We start from the raw sequence: 17,267 nt of genomic DNA, 5'->3' as shown, positions 1-17,267 counted from the left end.
GGATTCAACCATGTCTCTCATAAATACCAGCACCATTATGCAACCGTGTCTGGTGTGGTGCCTCTGGAAGCTCTTTGGGGTGAAAGCTCATCTTGCTCATCTTTGTTTTTTTCAGTGCCTGCCACATTGCTGATGTTCGGTGGATGCCTGTTGAATCTAAAGAACAGATAATGGTGAGGCCAGGGAACTTCAGAAAAGGATTTCCGAAGGAGGGGATTCCATTTAAGCTGTAATGAACGTGAGGTGGGTGGCTAGGTGAGGAGCAAGGGAGAGCATGCTAGAGGAGAATTACTGGGGCCGAGACTGGGGTATACTGTGGCCTGTTTGAGGTCTGCAGGTGCTGCCAGGGCTGGTTCAGGGCTAGAAGTTAGGGTAGTGATGGGATAGAAGGTGGCTAAAATCCAAAAAAAGGAATGGAGGTGCCAAATGATGAGAGAACTTTATTTCTTTCTTTTTTAAAGTTTATTTATTTTGAGAGAGACAGGGAGCGGGGCAGAGGATCGGAAGTAGGCTCTCGTGAACCTCGAGATCATGACCTGAGCCGAAGCTGGACGCTTAACCGACTGAGCCACCCAGGCACCCCGAGAGAGTTTTTATTTTATGCCAGAATCATTAATATTATTGAAAGCATTTCCTTTGAGGAATTTAAAATTGAAGAATTGTAGGCAAGAGGGTAATATAATCAAGTGTGTGTTTTAAATAAATTACTCAAGCTGTCACTAGGCATGCATGGAGAGAGAGAGATGCGAAGTTGATTTCAAAATAGTTTGGGAGAGAAGATGGGACTTAAACCAAGATGGATCAGAGAGGAGAGATTAAGACGAGAGATGTTTGTTTCTTGGACTCTAGACTTGATGAATGATTTCAAAGGGGACAAGTTTAGGGAGAGAAAGGAGGAGTTAGGGATGACATCTGGATTTGATAATTTGGCAGCTGAGAGGTTGTTAGTGCTATTCACCAGAAAAACAGTTTCAGTGGGAGATTTCAGTTATGGACATGTTAAGCTTGCACTGTTTGGGGAACACCAAAGAGGGGGTCCGGCTTAGTTCAGTAAACGTTCATTGTGCAACTAGTATGTGTCGGGCACTGTTCTAGATACTTGGTGTGTTAGTGAACAAAACAAAGATCTATCTATCATCTTCCTCCAGCAAGAGGAAACAGACACTAATCATAAGTAAACCTTGTATTAGCACATGATAAATTCTATGGAGAAAACTAGAGCAGGATGGGGATCAGCAGTGCGGTGGGTGTGGGGGGACAAACGCCGTGTAAAATAGAATGATCCGGGTGGGCCTAAATGAGGTGAGATTTCATCAAGGACATGAAGGAGCTGGGTATCTGGCGGTAAGATATTGCAGGAAGGGTGAAGTGAACAGCTATACAAAAAGGCCCTAGGGCCAGAGAAGGGGAGAGAAAAGATGGAGGCCAAAGAGGTAATGGGGGTGGAGGGGTAATGATACAGGCCTTTGGACACTTGTAGGGACTTAGGCTTTTACTAAACAGGGAAGAGGTTTCAGGGTTTTAGGCAGTAATTGCATCTGGCTTAAATTCAAAGTGATTGCTGGTTGCTGTGTTAAAATAGATTGGGTGTGGGAGTGTGCAAGTCGTTTCTAGGACTGGAGAGATCTCAGATGGAGATACAAATTTCCACATCCCTGTAACAGAGGTTATAGAAACGCCTCAGATTCATTTTGGGGACAAAGTGGGGTCTAAAACACTTATTTAAAGAGGTCCTGTTGTTTAATTTCCAGGAGTGAGTGATATCAGCCAGAAAGAAGTGAAAGGCTTTGTGAAGCGGGCAAAGAAGGGGTGTTACTGCTGGGGGCAGGTGCCCGGGATTCCATGGGGTTGCAAGGGCCGCGGATGACTCTGCCAAGCTTTTGCTCTCCTGTGTTGCAGTAAGCACCTACACCTTGGTGGTGGGCCCACTCGCCTTTTGCTTTGCGCGGATCCAGCACAGGAGGTGCGCGGCGGCGCCCAGAGCGCGGCACTGAAGAGCTAATCTAGCCGACAGGACAAACACGAATAAACAGGTGGAGGGATTACTGACGAAATCATAGCGGACTGTCGCCCTCTGGGCTCTTCTCTGCTTGGTTCTCACCAAACACCCGCGCCTGAGCCAGAATCCACTGCACCTAGGCCGCAGCGTCCTAGTTTGGTTCCCTCTGTGCTCGAGCCCCAAGCTCCACCTAGAGAGAGGGAAAAGGCCCGCCCCCATAGAAGCACCAATCCCGTTCGCCTGTTCCTTTCTCATCTCCAATTAGCTTAGAGGGTGTGGTCGTCACGCCAGCCTCATCCTACCGTCGATTGGCCGGCGTCTGCCTGGTGCGAGTGGTCCTAGCCAATCAGAGGCCGTCAGTCCACCCCGCGAGCCCACGAGAAGCGGCGCGAGAGCCAGGGACCCGTTGAGATGGGCGGGATGTGGGCGTGGCATCATGAACTGGGCCCGCCTACGCCCCGCCCCACCCGCCGCGCCTCTTGGCTTTAATCTTTTGCTGTGTGCGGGCGGGTGTCCACCGGAGGTATACCGGGAGGTGAGCACCGATCCCCCGGACCCGCCGCCCGCCGCCAGAATGGAGTTCGTGAAGTGCTTGGGGCGCCCCGAGGAGTTCTACAACCTATTGCGCTTCCAGATGGGGGGCCGGCGGAAGGTGATACCCAAGATGGACCAGGTGGGCAGAGCATCCCTGCATCCTGGCTGGGGCGGGGCGGCTGCGCGCGGCGCCGGGCCTGAGGCCTGGCCGACCCGGCCCAAAATCCTGGGTGGAGGGTGCGGCGAGCGGGTGCCAAACGCCTCAGGCGCCCTTCTTCCCTCGGGGCGGCAGACCCCCGCCCCTTCTGGCGGCCCCACCGGCCCAGCCTAACTCTGCTTTCCTAACCCCAAATGGGGCCCAGGTGGTAGGCCTCCTCTTCCCTCTCCAACCCTACCCCAGGTTGTCTTGATGTTTCTGCTCTTTCAAGACATTGCTTGCCAGGTCGTTTTTCTTCACTTTTCCGTCTGTCCTTGAGCATTGATGTTATCTGTGTCTTAACTGGTGATTGCAAAATTGAGATTGTGTGGGTAGATTAAGTGGGGGAGGACCTGTGAGAGAATTTGGTGAATGTAAAAAGCTATGCAGATATTGTCCCAGTACCTTTTCTGGAATGAAACCTTGCTCATCCTTCCAGTTTTCGGTTACATCACTTCTATAAGCTTCCCTCACTTTCCTCGGGTCTGATCAATCCCTTATTCTCCAGTGCTTCTTAGGGTTTTTTTTATAACACATATTTACTCTTCCAAGCTCTTTAGTTACCTGCATGTCTGTCGTTTAGCAACATTGTTGGTTGCTTGAAGGCCAGACTTGGTTTTATTTATTTATATTTCATCTGCCTCATTCTTGTATCCTTTGTTAACTGAATGCTTACAAAGGTATTTATTCCAACAAGAAACTTACTCTTAAGTGATTAGTGTATGAATAAATACATTCAGCCGAATTAGTGGGTTGTATCAAAAGTTTTAAATTCTTTTTGCCAATGGAAACATCACACATACTATTTTTTGCTTAAATGCACTCTTAATTGGTGTCCTTTATTAAGTAAACACTTTAAATTTCCCATCAGAAAAATTTTTTTCATAACTCAGGATCCATGTCATCCTTCAGGGTCTAGCTTCAGTCAGTGCCACCCCTAGTGACCATTCAGCAGACATTTTTAAACACCTGTTTTGTGCTAGATGTTATGGTGGGTGCACCGTGGCAGGATGTCATGCACAGACAAATAGGACACACAAAATGCTCCCCATCTTGTCAAGTGAATAAGACTTTGGAAGACTGTTCACAGAAAATTTAGAAAAGCACCATAACAAGTTACCTGTGAAACTCCCTCAACCATTTTCTCTAGTACTGCTTACCTTATATCGGCCCCACGGTCTTGTATGGTGGCCCCCAAATCCCTTTCAGATCCAAGATTCTATATTTGATTCTGGATTTTTAAGCTATTTGGATGTAGAAATCTTGTTCGATGTACCTTTGGTGAATTAATGAATAAAAGGTGGGTACACTACCCCCAAGAAACCTCTAGTGTTTTAAACAAGATAAACTTAAGTAAATGTGGCAGAATATAGTAAATGCATAAGGACATTTATAAAAGGGAAAAATCACTTCTGGCTGGGACAGGGGAGTCCTTTTTTGAGGGATGCTCCTGTGCCTTGTTCAGTAGGTATTTAATTAGAGATTCTTACTGAGAGTTTTTGGAGCTTTCCTGAAATTATTTGCAAATATTTATGTTATTGTACATTTGTGTGTTTTGAGAGAACAGTGTCCACTATTATCCTATCCTTCTGGGATCTGTGACCCAAAACGCATAGTCACTGCTTTACAAACCAGTTTGTACAGTCTCCTGGGCACTACCTGTGACAAGTAGTTCACTGCCTCTGGAGACTTGCCCACTTCACCCCCCAGACATTTTTCGATTTTAGGAAGTGCTACCTTCTAGTACAGTAAGCAGGATTGTTTTCACTCTGTTCTCCCCCTGGAGCCAGGGTCTAATCCATGTTTGTAATCCAGCACTTGACATATTTTAAGAGAACTGTCCTGTTCTTAGTAGGAACACTGATAGCCAGACCAAATATTCTATGTTCTTCCTTTAGTTATTCATTATATGTTTTTCTTTCCAGATCATTTACCAGCCTGTTCTCTCTCCCTTTAAAGTCTAGTGTCCAAAGTTGAACAGTACTCTTTCGGGTTGGTCTGCGCATTTCAGAACTTTAAATTCCTTCTTTATGGATGCAGTATTTCTATGTAACATAGTTGAAGACTGCTTTCACTTTAAAAAATGTATTTTAATTATAAAATATTTCAAGCAAGTAGAAAAATACTGAAAAAACTCTAACAAACCATTTTCTATTTCCAAGATTAACTATATCGTATAGTAAGTGTTTGCTATATTTGCTTCATCTTTTTTTTCTTAAGAAATAAAAGGGCCATATACAACTAAAGTCCTTTTCTCCATCTTACCTCCCTGTCACATTCACTGTCTTTTTTAGGCAGTCTCATCATGCTGTGGGCTTAGAATTGGGGTCAGTCAGATTCCTAATTGCACTTGTTCAAGACCTTTTATTCCATCTTGATGCCCTGATGAAACACTTCAAAAAAAATACATATATATATGTGTATGTATGTATATATATATATATATATATATATATATATATATAATGTTTTATTTATTCATTTTTGAGAGGTGGTGGAGGAGCAGAGAGAGAGGGAGACACAGAATCTGTAGTGGGCTCTGTGCTGACAGCAGAGAGCCCAATATGGGGCTCGCGACCTGAGCTGGAGTCCGATGCTTAACCGACTGAGCCACCCAGGTGCCCCTGTGCTGAAACACTTTTTAAACCTCGATCTTTACCTTTTAGATAAAGGGTTTCATAATAATGACTAACGTTTATTGAGCTCTTTGTGTGTGCCAAGCATTATTTTATACACCTCCTTGCATCTATTTTTTAAACCTTCCAGTAATCTTATGAGGAAGGTACTGTTATTTTTACTGTTTTATAGATGAAGAGCAGAGACATAGAGAGGTTAATTAATTGCCGGAGGTCTAGTTATTCAGGGGTGGAGCCTGTCTTTAACTCTGGCTGTCTGACTGCAGAGCTCATTCTCTAAACCCCACCATGCTGCTTATCAGTCAGGCGTTGGACCACAGAGACGCCTCAAACAGAGGATTATCCAGATTCAGCTAAAATTGACCCACTTGAGTGTGATGGACACAGGGTGGAAAATGCCCACTCTGATGTGTTCACAATCTAATGGAGAATAGGTGTACAAAAGTAAGATAGCCTAGGGAGTGCCAAGTATTCTTAAGTACATTTTGATTTCAGGAAATTTTAGTGAAATTAGAAATGTTTTAGAGGGAAAAGTTTTCAGAAAACACAGGAAAAGTACTTTGTAAACCGTTAGATTTAGTTTAGTGGGGAGGATCTTCAGTAAAAGCTACCATGGGCCAGGTTATATAGGACTAAGCATGATGTGTGTGGGATGATGAGGAAACCAACTTGGCTGAAATGAAAGAGTGAAAGCTAGAAGTATAAAATTCATTAAGTGCATGTGGGAGTCCAAAAGCTGAGCTGTGATCAGTAAAGCAGGTGATGGTTAAGAGCAGAACTGTGACACAATGAAAGCAACATTTTTGGAACACAAATTCGACGTGGGTGGGATTGGGAAGAAATTATATTGTGAGTTAGAATAATCAAATTAATAATGATAATAATTACCTAATAATAACAATGGACATCATTTATTGTGTTCTTATGTTTGCCAGGCACTACGCTGAGCTCTTCAAGTCTGTTATCTCAGTGTATTAGGTTAGCTTTTGCTGAGTAACAAACCATTCCAAAACTGAGGGACTTAATTCTGGAGACTGGTTACACACCAATGTGACTGTATTTAACACTGCTGAACTGAACACTTAAAAATGGTTAAGGTGATAAACTTTATGTATATTTTACCACAATTTACAAAAAAACTCAGTGACTCAAAATATCAACAACTTTAGTTCATAGTCATCTGGGAGAGCTCGGGAGTTCTACTAGTCCAGGCCAGTTTGGTTGATTTCTTCTGGGCTTGCTCAGCTGGCTGGCTGGCTTATGGCTGGGCCATCTGGTGGTTAGCAGGCTGTAGGCTGCAGTGTTAAGGGGAGACCAGGCCATATGTGTCTCATCATCCAGCAGGCTAGCCCTTGGCTTCCGCATGGCAGCTGGAGTTTTCAAGCCTCTGTTGGAATCACATTTGCTACTGTTTTATTGACCAAAAATAGTCACAAGGGAACCCAGATTCAAGGATGTGGAGAAAAACCGTATCCCCTGATGGAAAGAGCCATAAACTCCTGTGGCCAGTTTGTAACTCATCACACTTAGTCAATCTTGACAACAGCCCTAAAGTGAGAAGTATTATTATTACTGCTATTTTACAGATTAGGAAACAGTGGCATAAAGCAATCAGATAAATTCAAAGTCACCTGGCTTGCAAGAAGTGGATCCAGGATGCCAACTCAGGCTAGTCTGAAAACCTCCATGCTTCTAGTTTGCCCTGGATGAAGAGCTTAGGTTTGACTGGCCTCAGATAGCTGATTAGATCCCACCACTGTCACTCCTGGCACGTCCCAGATACTCTATAATTCCTAGTTCCTTTCTTCCCTTCTTAATCTGATGTAGATTAGCTTCCTTTCCTTTCCTTTCCTTTCCTTTCCTTTCCTTTCCCCCTCTTTCCTTCTGTCCCTCTCTCTTTCCCTCTCTCCCTCTCTCCCTCTCTCCCTTCTTCTCTTCCTTCCCAAATATGTGACCACCAATTGCATGTCAGATATCATTTTAGGTGCTGAAGATATAACAGCAAACAAGATAGGTGAAGACCTTGCTTTTATGAGCCTTACTTACATGCTAGAGGAAGAGAGAGAGAATGAAAAAAAGCAAATACAGTTCACCCTTGAACTACATGAGTTTGAACTGCACAGATTTACTTATACATGGATTTTTTTGATAAATGCAGTACAGTACTATAAATGTATTTTCTCTTATGATTTCCTTTATTTATTTTACACATTTATTTATTATTGAGAGACAGAGAGACACAGAGCATGAGCAGGGGAGGGGCCAAGAGATGGAGAGACACAGAATCCGAAGCAGGCTCCAGGCTCCGAGCTGTCAGCACAGAGGCCAAAGCTGGGCTCGAACTCACAAACCATGAGATCATGACCTGAGCCGAAGTCGGACGCTTAACCGACTGAGCCACCCAGGTGCCCCATTAAGTTTGTTTATTTTTGAGAGAGAGAGAGATAGCGCTAGTGGAGGAGGGGCAGAGAGGGGGACAGAGGATCTCAAGCAGGCTCTGCTGTGTTGACAGCAGAGAGTCCAGTGTGGGGCTCGAACTCACAAACTGAGGTCATGACCTGAGCTGAAGTCCGATGCTTAACCAACTGAGCCACTCAGGTGTCCCCCCCAACCTTAGGATTTTCTTAATAACATTTTCTTTTCTCAAACTTACACATATGACATACGAAATTATTTGTTAACTGACTTTATGCTATCAGTAAGGCTTTTGGTCATCAGTAGGTTAATAGTAGTTAAGATTTTGGGGAATCAAAAGTTATATGCAGATTTTCTACAATGTGGGGGTTAGCACCCCTTACCCCAGAGTCTAGAGACTTGACTTCTCTCATTCTCAAGTCTCCTCTATAAAATAAGTGTTGGAGAAAATGGTAGCCTTGGTTATTCCTAGAGAGAGAAGTGATAAGGAGGTAGGAGAAAGACCTTCCACGCTATTATCTCTTGATTTTCTTTTTAAGTGAGACTCTTCTAGCTCCAAGATTTGATGAACAATACAGTATAATGTTATTTGTTTTGTTGCCTGCAGCTTTTCTGAGTCCTTTTTAAGCCCAAAGAGCCATTAAAAAAGAAAATAGTTAAATAGAGGAAACATAGGACCATACGTTTTCCTTAGCTTAACATGATCTTAGTTTCTCTCTTAATTAACAAAGAAACTGGGGGGAAATGTACACTTCATAGATATTGAAGGCTGACTATTTCTGTCACAAAAGGATTTGGCTGTAGGATTCAGGGTTCAGTAAACTTAATTTATACTGAATTTTTAGGAGCATTTCAGTAAATAGGGACTTGCTGCCACCTGCAAGTTGTATGACATCACTCAGAGGGGCACATAGTGGAAAAAGCAGATGTTTCATAATGATTCATTTCTGGCTTCTATCAAGTCTAAATCCTGACTCTTAGCTAAATAACTTTTGGTAACTTAAGCTCCAGGCAGCAGTTTCTTCATCTATAAAGTAGAAATATTGATCACAGGCCGTTGGCCACAATTTCCCAACTGGCAAATGATCTGAAAATGAGGAGCGTTTTCATAAATGTGGCTCAAGATCATTTGGCAGCAAACCTGCCCTGAATCAAAATGATCCTGGCTTAGTATATTCACACTGCTGTGCAGAAGAAATATTAACAATTAATTATGGGACGTTACTCCATAACAACCGAGGCTGTATATGCGTCTTATTGCCTGCTTTCTACAACACTAAAAATTCTGAATTCTGCACACATCTGGCCATGAAGATTCGATGTAGGTGGGTGTAGGTCTGTAATATCTTCCTTAAAGCGTTTTGTACGGGTAAAAGGTAATGTCTGTATTGTGCTTAGCACGTAGTATCTGCCCAACATATGGTAGTTATTAATCTTATTGTTACATAAATTTGGCTCCGTGTGTAGGGTTTCTCCCTATTCTGAGCGATCTGTGTTAAAGTCTTAAGGAAAGCTGTCAGAAAGGTTGGTAGCTTGTGGAACTTGAGGAGGCTGGAGCCCCAGTCCTGGAAGCTCAGTCTTGCACTTCTGGCCACTGCACACTCTTCCTCCAAATGCCCTTCATCCCTGTTTTCTCTTACTTGAGAGTTCTCTGGAGTGTACTTCATCTCAGACAGCAATGGACAATGTCAGGAGGCTCTAGGGACAGGCAGCAGTTAGCCCTAGACTTTTTTCCCACCCTCCCCTGCCTGCCAACTCATGCGAATCAAGCAGTGGAAATTTTTATAGTGAGCAGAGTTTTTTCCAGTGTTTAGTAGTTAGAGCTTCCTATATCTTCTTGATAATTTGAAGAACTTACTGTTCAGAGCGAGGAACTGAAACAAATAGGTGGCCAAAAAAGAGTGATGGAAGGAGATAGGGAAGGGAGTTATTGACTTTGTTATAAGAGTGGAGGAGGTGTTGGTAAGGAGGGGTGGGTAGTATTCTTTAAGGTTGCTGCTGTCTAGCTTTTTAATGGAACTCATGGTTGGAAATCAGCCCCAAAGCCATTAGGTATAGCTGAGGATTAAAACATTTGGCAGTGCGGAGAAAGGCATCATTGTGGCCTGGTAACAACAGTTTATGTGGAGAGCTTGCCATGGAGATCAGTAATAGCTGTTGTTCTGTTTCTTTTGTTTCATTGTGAAGCCTTGCCTCTCCACACTTGAGAGGGAAGGAGTTGGTGAATGGTTTTTAAATACTCTGAATGTATTCATTTATTCATCAAACCTTCACTGAGTATTTTTATATGCCAGACACTGCACTAAATGATTTTACTAATATACAGTACTCAGTAAATATTAATTTTTATTAATAATTAAAGTTTTAAAAAAATGTTTATTTATTTTTGAGAGAAAGAGAGACAGAGAGTGTGAGCAGGGGAGGGGCATAGAGAGAGAAGAAGACACAGAATCCAAAGCAGGCTCCAGGCTCTGAGCCATCAGCACAGAGCCCCACACAGGGCTCAAACCACAAACCACCTGAGCCAAAGTCAGAGGCCTAACCAATTGAGCCACCCAGGCACCCCTTTACTAATAATTTTTTTAATTGAACATTTTTTTAATTGAACTGAAATGAAATTCTCATGAGTATATGACTTTTGTTTAAAGGTTAACTCTCTTGACAGTATGATATGCATCCATGATAGGAAATCTAGTTAATATACACATATGAAAAGGACATGGGTCCGCTGGGGTTCAGGGTTCATTGTTAACATTCCAAAGTGGTATATCCAACTAGTGATATGCCATATGTATATTTTTAACCACTGTCCTGTTTGATATTTCAAATGTTTCCTTCTCTTACAAAGACAGTGAGGAGACTGGGGTTGGGGGGAGAGTAAGTACATGGAAACTCTGTACTTCGCACTGAATTCTCTTGTGAACGTAAAATAGCTCTAAAATTAAAGTCTGTAAAACACACACATACACACACAGTCAGCAATTCTTTGAGATGTGCTTGAATTGAAAACATGGCTTTTTTTTTTTTTCCTGGAGAAATGATTCTCGTTTTTCTTAGGGAAGAGTAAAGTTCAGGAAGCAGCTCATTACAGCTCACTAGTTTGAAAGAGAAAGAGGATTAGAAATATTAAAAGTAACAGCTAGCTTTCCAGGGGATAGAAGACGTTCAACAGGTGTTAAAAGCCAGAGGTGGACAGTAAAGTGGGAGAAACAGGTTTTATTCAGAAAAACTAAAGGGGAAAAGAGACCCCAGTATAGACTTGGGCTCAATTTCGAATACGACAAGGAAGAGTGGGAATTTCTAGCCAAGGAGCAGAGTGAAGGGGTCGGTGGATGGAAAATGACTGAGATGAAACATCTGGGGTGAGGGGCGTTCTAGCTAAAGGATCTAACCTAAAGGGATTCTTGCTGGAGGCAGGCCAGGGCGATGGGATGATGGGAGATGAGGAACCCTGCAGGACGGTCAAGGTGATCGGTAGCAGGATTATTGCTAAAATTGGGCGTTGCGGGGATAGGCACAAGCACAGAAATGTAAGGTTCAGAGCCCGACTTAAGTTTGGTCAAGGAGAGGTTCTGTCATCAGGAGGAAAAGCCAGCTTGGCAGAGGGGACAGGGCTCCGCCAGCCATCAGAGGGTTCTGCGGACTCGGGGAAGACCGGGAGGAAGGTGGGGGTGGTGGAGGGGTCTCCCGCCTGGGGCCTCGGGGGGGCGGGGCTGACCTCAGGTGGGCGGTGCCCCCCCCCCCCCCCCCCCGTTCCCGACTGGGTGGGCGGGGCGGGCGGAGGCGCGCAGCCGCTGGGCCTACCGCTGGCCTGGTGGGGTGGAGGGAGAGCCCGCCCCGCCCTCTGGGGCGCGCCTCCCGGATCGGCTCGGGTCTATGGAGGAAAAATTCTACGCCAGCCCTGCGATTTCCATGGCCGCAGCCGCCTGCGGCACCAAGGCCATGTCCCTGTTCAAGCGGACCTTGGTGCTGAGCCCCGCCGCCGCGCCCCGGGGTACGGGCGCGGGCTCCCCGCCACGCGGCTGCCCCTTGCCTCCCGCCGCCTGGCCCTCCAAGGACTGGCCGCGCGGAGAGGGCGTCTGCGGCAGGCTGCGGAGCCCGCCGGTGGCCGGCCGCCTGCCCCATTCCCACTCCTGCTCCGCCGCGTCTCCCACCGCCGTGTGTCTTCTCTGCCCGCAGGATTCGCTCAGCAGCAGCTTGAAAACTTGCTACAAGTATCTCAATCAGACTAGTCGCAGTTTCGCAGCTGTCATCGAGGCGCTGGATGGGGAAATGCGGTGAGTGGCCAGACAGCTCCTTTTTGCTTGGGGCAAGAAGGCTTTTCCAGGGGACTTTGAGCCACTCGAAGCTACTTTCTGACAGTCCCTATCATTGCAGTCTCCGCTTGTGGCTCAGCTAGAACGTGCCCCACTCATGCCCCACCTGAGTGAAGGCAGTGTCTCGTTGGAACACCCATGTATTTACTTTAGAATGCCCTTCCAGGCAGTTAGCTATCCAGTAGTTGCCCTGTGGGCCCAGCTTCAGGGAAGCGGGGAGGAAGGGGGGGGGGGGAGTGGATGGTGGTGTTTATTAACTTTTTTTAGTCCTGGCAGCCGAACCTGTCTCTGAGGAGGTCATGCATTTTTTTTCTTGGCTTCCCTTATGCTGCTTTGCAATTCTAGTATATGGGATTAATTCTTCCCAAGTTGCTGCTGTGCAGGCTGCATACATGAACCTAGACCAATTGCCTTGGTGTATGATAGCATTTATACCTAGAAGTTACAGCGTCTTTTGACATTTTAATCTGCAAAATATTTGCTCCATGTAAACACTTGGTTTGCTGATCTTTGTATGGTTGTTCTACAGTAGTTAAATGTAACTCATTCTGGGAGTAGTTGTGACATCCAGCTGCTAGGTTTTTTATTTCGTGTTTTATAAATAAACCACTGAAGTCCATTGCTCCTATCTAAGAAAAGAAAGCTGAGATGGCTCATTAAGTACAAAAGGGTTTGGCTCTCCTTTCAGAGTTCTTTAGAGGTAAGGCTATAGGAGGTTTGCATTCATGACATGTTATTTTAAAATACGTATCTTTGGATGTTTATCTGTTACATTAATAGTTCTTCCATTTTTTACAGCCATGCGGTATGCATATTTTACCTGGTCCTCCGGGCTCTGGACACTCTGGAAGATGACATGACCATCAGTGTAGAAAAAAAGGTCCCACTGTTGCACAACTTCCACTCTTACCTTTATGAACCAGACTGGCGGTATATGGAGAGCAAGGAGAAGGATCGACAAGTGCTAGAGGACTTCCCAACGGTAGTGGAATTACAAATGTCTTCTGCCTATGGTTGTGTTGATAACTGATGATATAGTTGGCTGCTAGCCCCCATACCTGGAGAGAGCAGTGAAATAAGCAGTCTGAGGACAGTGTCATATACTGTGCTGGGTAAGAACTCTGGTAGCCAAGACTCTGAAGCCAGACTGCCACCTCTTCCACTTAGTATCCAGTGCTTAGTGATGTAGCCTGTCTAAACGTCAGTGTCTTCATCTATAGAGATAATAATACTACCTACCCATAGTATTGCTGTGAGATTTCTAAGATTTAACACAGGTTAGAATGGTGTTAGCTTCTATTATTGTTACCAGTATGTTGCTTGGAAGTCCAGTATTTCCTTCTTCAGAAAGGTACATTCTAAATCCAGTGTGGTAAAAGATGGATTCTCAGGCTCGTTCACAAAACCCGTTGCCATGTAATACAGCCGAAGGCTTCTGGTACCCTTAACCTGGTAGTGTGGATGTGTTGTTCTTGATGTTGTTCTTGATGGGTAGTCGCCATGGGGTAGGGAGCAGGCTCTTAGCAGCTGGGGTGAGGACTGACAAGCACAATGATGCCCTGCCACTTATGGCCTTTGTCTGTGCCTTGGTTTCCTCATTTGTAAAGTTAAGAGCTCTCAGAATTGATAAGTGCATATGTATAAAGTACTTAGGGACACCCGGATGGCTCAGTTGGTTGAGTGTCCACCTCTTGGTTTCAGCTCAGGTCATGATCCCAGGGTCATGAGACAGAGCCCAGCATTGGGCTCCATGCTGAGGGTGGAGCCTACTTCAGATTGTCTCTCTCTGTCTATCTCTCCTACTCTCCCTCTGCCCCTGTCTCCCACTCAACGCTCCCTCTCTAAAATAAAATAAATAAATGAAAATAAAGTACTTAGAAGATTGCTTGCTGCATACTAAGTATTCTATAAATACTAGGTGTTTAGTCCATTCTGTTGGAGTAAAGTGGGTTATAATTAAACTCTTGAGCTTTAGAAAATTGACAAGTTTATGTTACACGTGTCATTAGGTCTTTTCTGGAATTTGCATGTCTTATCACACAAATAAGTGTTTCTTTCATATCTTATAAATAAAGGTTTGATTTAGCGAAGTCTCATGTTCTCTAAGAGCCCAAAGAAGCCCTTCTTTTTATGCACAATTTCTAGAATCTGGGGGGAAGAATAGTCCTCACGTGGCTGTTGCCACTGAAACAGGTCTATATTCCAGTGGGGAGGCGAGGAATCCACCCATTACAGAAGAATGTTTGAGACACTCCTTGGGTGAGGAAGGGCTATTTCAGAGTACTGAGATCATACCTTCACTGTCAAAGACAAAAATAAAATACGGTATGATTCAAACCAAAAGAGAAAGTCTGTGAGGAATTATTAGGTGGAGCTGATCCAGTGCACTGCTATGATACAAGAGAGGAAGAAGAACCTGGGATGCATAATTAGGTGAGGAATTAGAGCTCTCACCTAGAGAGGGTACCAGTGATTTGACTCTCCCAGGATACCTCTCACATGAGCAGAGCTTGGGTTTCCTCTGACTGGAAATCCACAGACATTCACTGATGAGCTTGTGACACTCCACTAATGCAGAGAAAGTGCTGCAGACAGAGTCCCAGAGCCTTTATTTATTTATTTGTTTATTTTTGAGAGAGAGAGAGAGAGAGAGAGAGAGAGAGCGGGGAAGGGGCAGAGAGAGAGGGAGACACAGAATCCGAAGCAGGCTCCAGGCCCCGAGCTGTCAGCACAGAACCTGATGTGGGGCTCGAACCCACAAATTGTGAGATCATGACCTGAGCCGAAGTCAGGTGCTTAACCAACTGAACCACCCAGGCGCCCTGCTCCCAGAGCCTTTATTATTGATGTGTATTCTCACTTTAAAAAGTGATATTCTAGCTAGAGCCTCCAAAACCAAAAAAACCTTCCAAACTACTTTTGACTTGAGTAAATTCATAACAAATAATTTCTAGTCATGGGAAAATGTCATAGGTATTTTAAAAATCAAGGTGCCCCTATCCACTCAGCAAAAATGGATATGAAAATGTGTGAATGCTAGAATAATTTTGGGGGGGGTAGAGCTGATAAATGTTTAGATAATTCCAATATGCTTAGAAAACCAAAATCTTCTCCTTTATAAATACTGCATTGCAATGGAAAAACGACAGTTTGTTCAAGAAAATTGCACCATTAAATCTATCTTTTCCTGTGTTGGGGAGTAGAGTGAGAGCTGACAGGCACTACTGTCCTGAAAGCAGAGACTAGCCCTGGAAGAGGAGAAGGGAGCAGAGAGTACAGGCCAGGCATCATTATTTTGCTGTTGTTAACCCTTTATATCCTTATGAATGTGAAATCTATGGGAGCTAGGTGTTTTGTGAGAGTGTAACTGTGTTTTGTTTTGTTTTTTAATTTTTTTTAGGTTTATTTATTTTGAGAGAAAGAGAGGGAGTGAACAGGGGAGGGGCAGAGAGAGAGAATCCCAAGCAAGCTCCGTGCTGTCAGCCTAGAGCCTGATGCGGGACTCGAACTCATGAACCATGAGATCGTGACCTAAGCTGAAACCAAGAGTCAGACACTTAACCGACTGAGCCGCCCAGGCGCCCTGTGAGAGTGTAATTTTGAATTGGAGGTCCTTTCAGCCTTTTGTTCGATTGAGATAGAAATATATGGAAATCCACGGTGCCTTACTTTCTTAAGGAAAGGTTTGTGCACATGCTGATCTCTCCCACCATCTCCTTGAAATAAGATGCACAATTTGAAAGGTAAAGCCGTCTGGTTAGGCGGACAGTCAGTTTTGGGCAAGGGCCTAAAGGCAGAATAGATAACTTGGCCTCACTCACACAGTACTGCTCTTTCTTAGACATGGCACACAGCCATTTCTTTTTTTATGTTTTATTATTTACTTTTGAGAGAGAGGGTGTGGGGGAGGGGTAGAGAGAGAGGGAGACAGAGGATCTCAAGTGGGCTCCAAGTTGATAGCAGAGAGCCGGATGCGGGGCTCAAACTCACAAACTGTGGGATCATGACCTGAGCCAAAGTCGGACGCTTAACCGACTGAGGCACCCATGTGCCCCGTACAGTACTGCTCTTAGACTGAAGCAAGGAGGGCCTTACTCTGAGGCAAAAGGGGGGCTCCTCACTCTCAAAGGGGTGGGGGGGGTGCTAAGAACTGATGCAGCTCCCCTTCTAGACTATGCTCTGAGTATCTGGAATTCCCTACCCTCAATTCCCTGAGCCACCGCACCCCTAGGCCTCCTCATGCTGGGCAGAGTGGGTGCAGCCTGGGAGTGGAATCAGCGGTCTGCCCTGCTGCATTTCGGAACCAAGTCCTGAGGGAATTGTAAATTCACACCTGAGGCCTTCAGGCTGTTGTGGAGGTATCTCTGTCAAGGCAGGAGAACAGAACGTACTGTTTCACAAGTTACTCGTTTAACAAGCGACTGATAATTTTAAGATAACTTTCATCCCAGGCCGTGTGGATTTTAGGCATAAGCCTAGACAGTTCTAAGTGCACACTTCCTCAATGTGTGTGCCTTGAGATTGAACGTGGTATTTTATGCTTTAGTGGTCAATATTTGAAAGTCAGGCTTTCTAGAACTCTCATTGTACATTATGGATGAGATATCTTTTTCACCTGGTACTAGTGGAAACTAGCAGTCTTCAAGATAACATGGGGTTATTTTTAAATGATAATAGCAATAATAATATTTATTGAGCTGTGAATTAGTTACAAAGTATATTTCATTAGTGATTTACTATTTGTATGATTTTGTGTTAATGTAGTTTTAATATTTAATCACTGGCATATTTCACTGCCCTTTTATTTTTTTATTATATATTTTAATATTTATTTTATTTTTGAGAGAGAGAGAAAACATGCAAGAGAGGGGAGGGGCAGAGAGAGGGAGACAGAGGATCCGAAGCAGGCTCTGGGCTGACAGCGGAGAGCCTGATGTGGGGCTCAAACTCAGTGATCCGTGAGATCCTGACCTGAGCTGAAGTCAGACGCTTAACCGACTGAGCCACCAGGCGCCCCATTTACTGCCTTTTTAAAAATTGGTCAGAAACAGGACTTGGCAAATAAGCGAAGGTAGAATTACCCGGTGTTTAGATCATAACGTCCTGAAATTTATAGGGAATTTTTAGTATAGGTTAATGGAAATGTCTTGCTACCCTTGACCCCTGCTTTG

General features: G+C 44.4%; 1 protein-coding gene across 3 annotated transcripts in view; it reads left to right on the top strand.

The window, feature by feature from the left end:
* The first annotated feature begins 2,411 nt into the window (after positions 1-2,411).
* FDFT1 (farnesyl-diphosphate farnesyltransferase 1) overlaps positions 2,412-17,267 on the top strand; it is a 40,888-nt gene continuing 26,032 nt past the window's right edge. The window contains exons 1-3 of one of the 3 annotated variants that reach the window (XM_049631367.1): positions 2,412-2,672; positions 11,960-12,057; positions 12,895-13,078. In XM_049631367.1, coding sequence (XP_049487324.1) covers positions 2,436-2,672; positions 11,960-12,057; positions 12,895-13,078 — 519 coding nt within the window. In that variant the 5' untranslated portion in view covers positions 2,412-2,435. Of the gene's footprint in view, positions 2,673-11,615; positions 12,058-12,894; positions 13,079-17,267 lie in introns of those variants that run through there. The other 2 variants (XM_049631365.1, XM_049631364.1) reach the window with 2 other exon arrangements.

The sequence above is a fragment of the Panthera uncia genome, chromosome B1 (genome assembly GCF_023721935.1).
Source record: "Panthera uncia isolate 11264 chromosome B1, Puncia_PCG_1.0, whole genome shotgun sequence".
NCBI lineage: Eukaryota > Metazoa > Chordata > Mammalia > Carnivora > Felidae > Panthera > Panthera uncia.
Note: the sequence above shows the minus strand (reverse complement) of the source record. Positions and strands in the feature narration are given on the sequence as shown.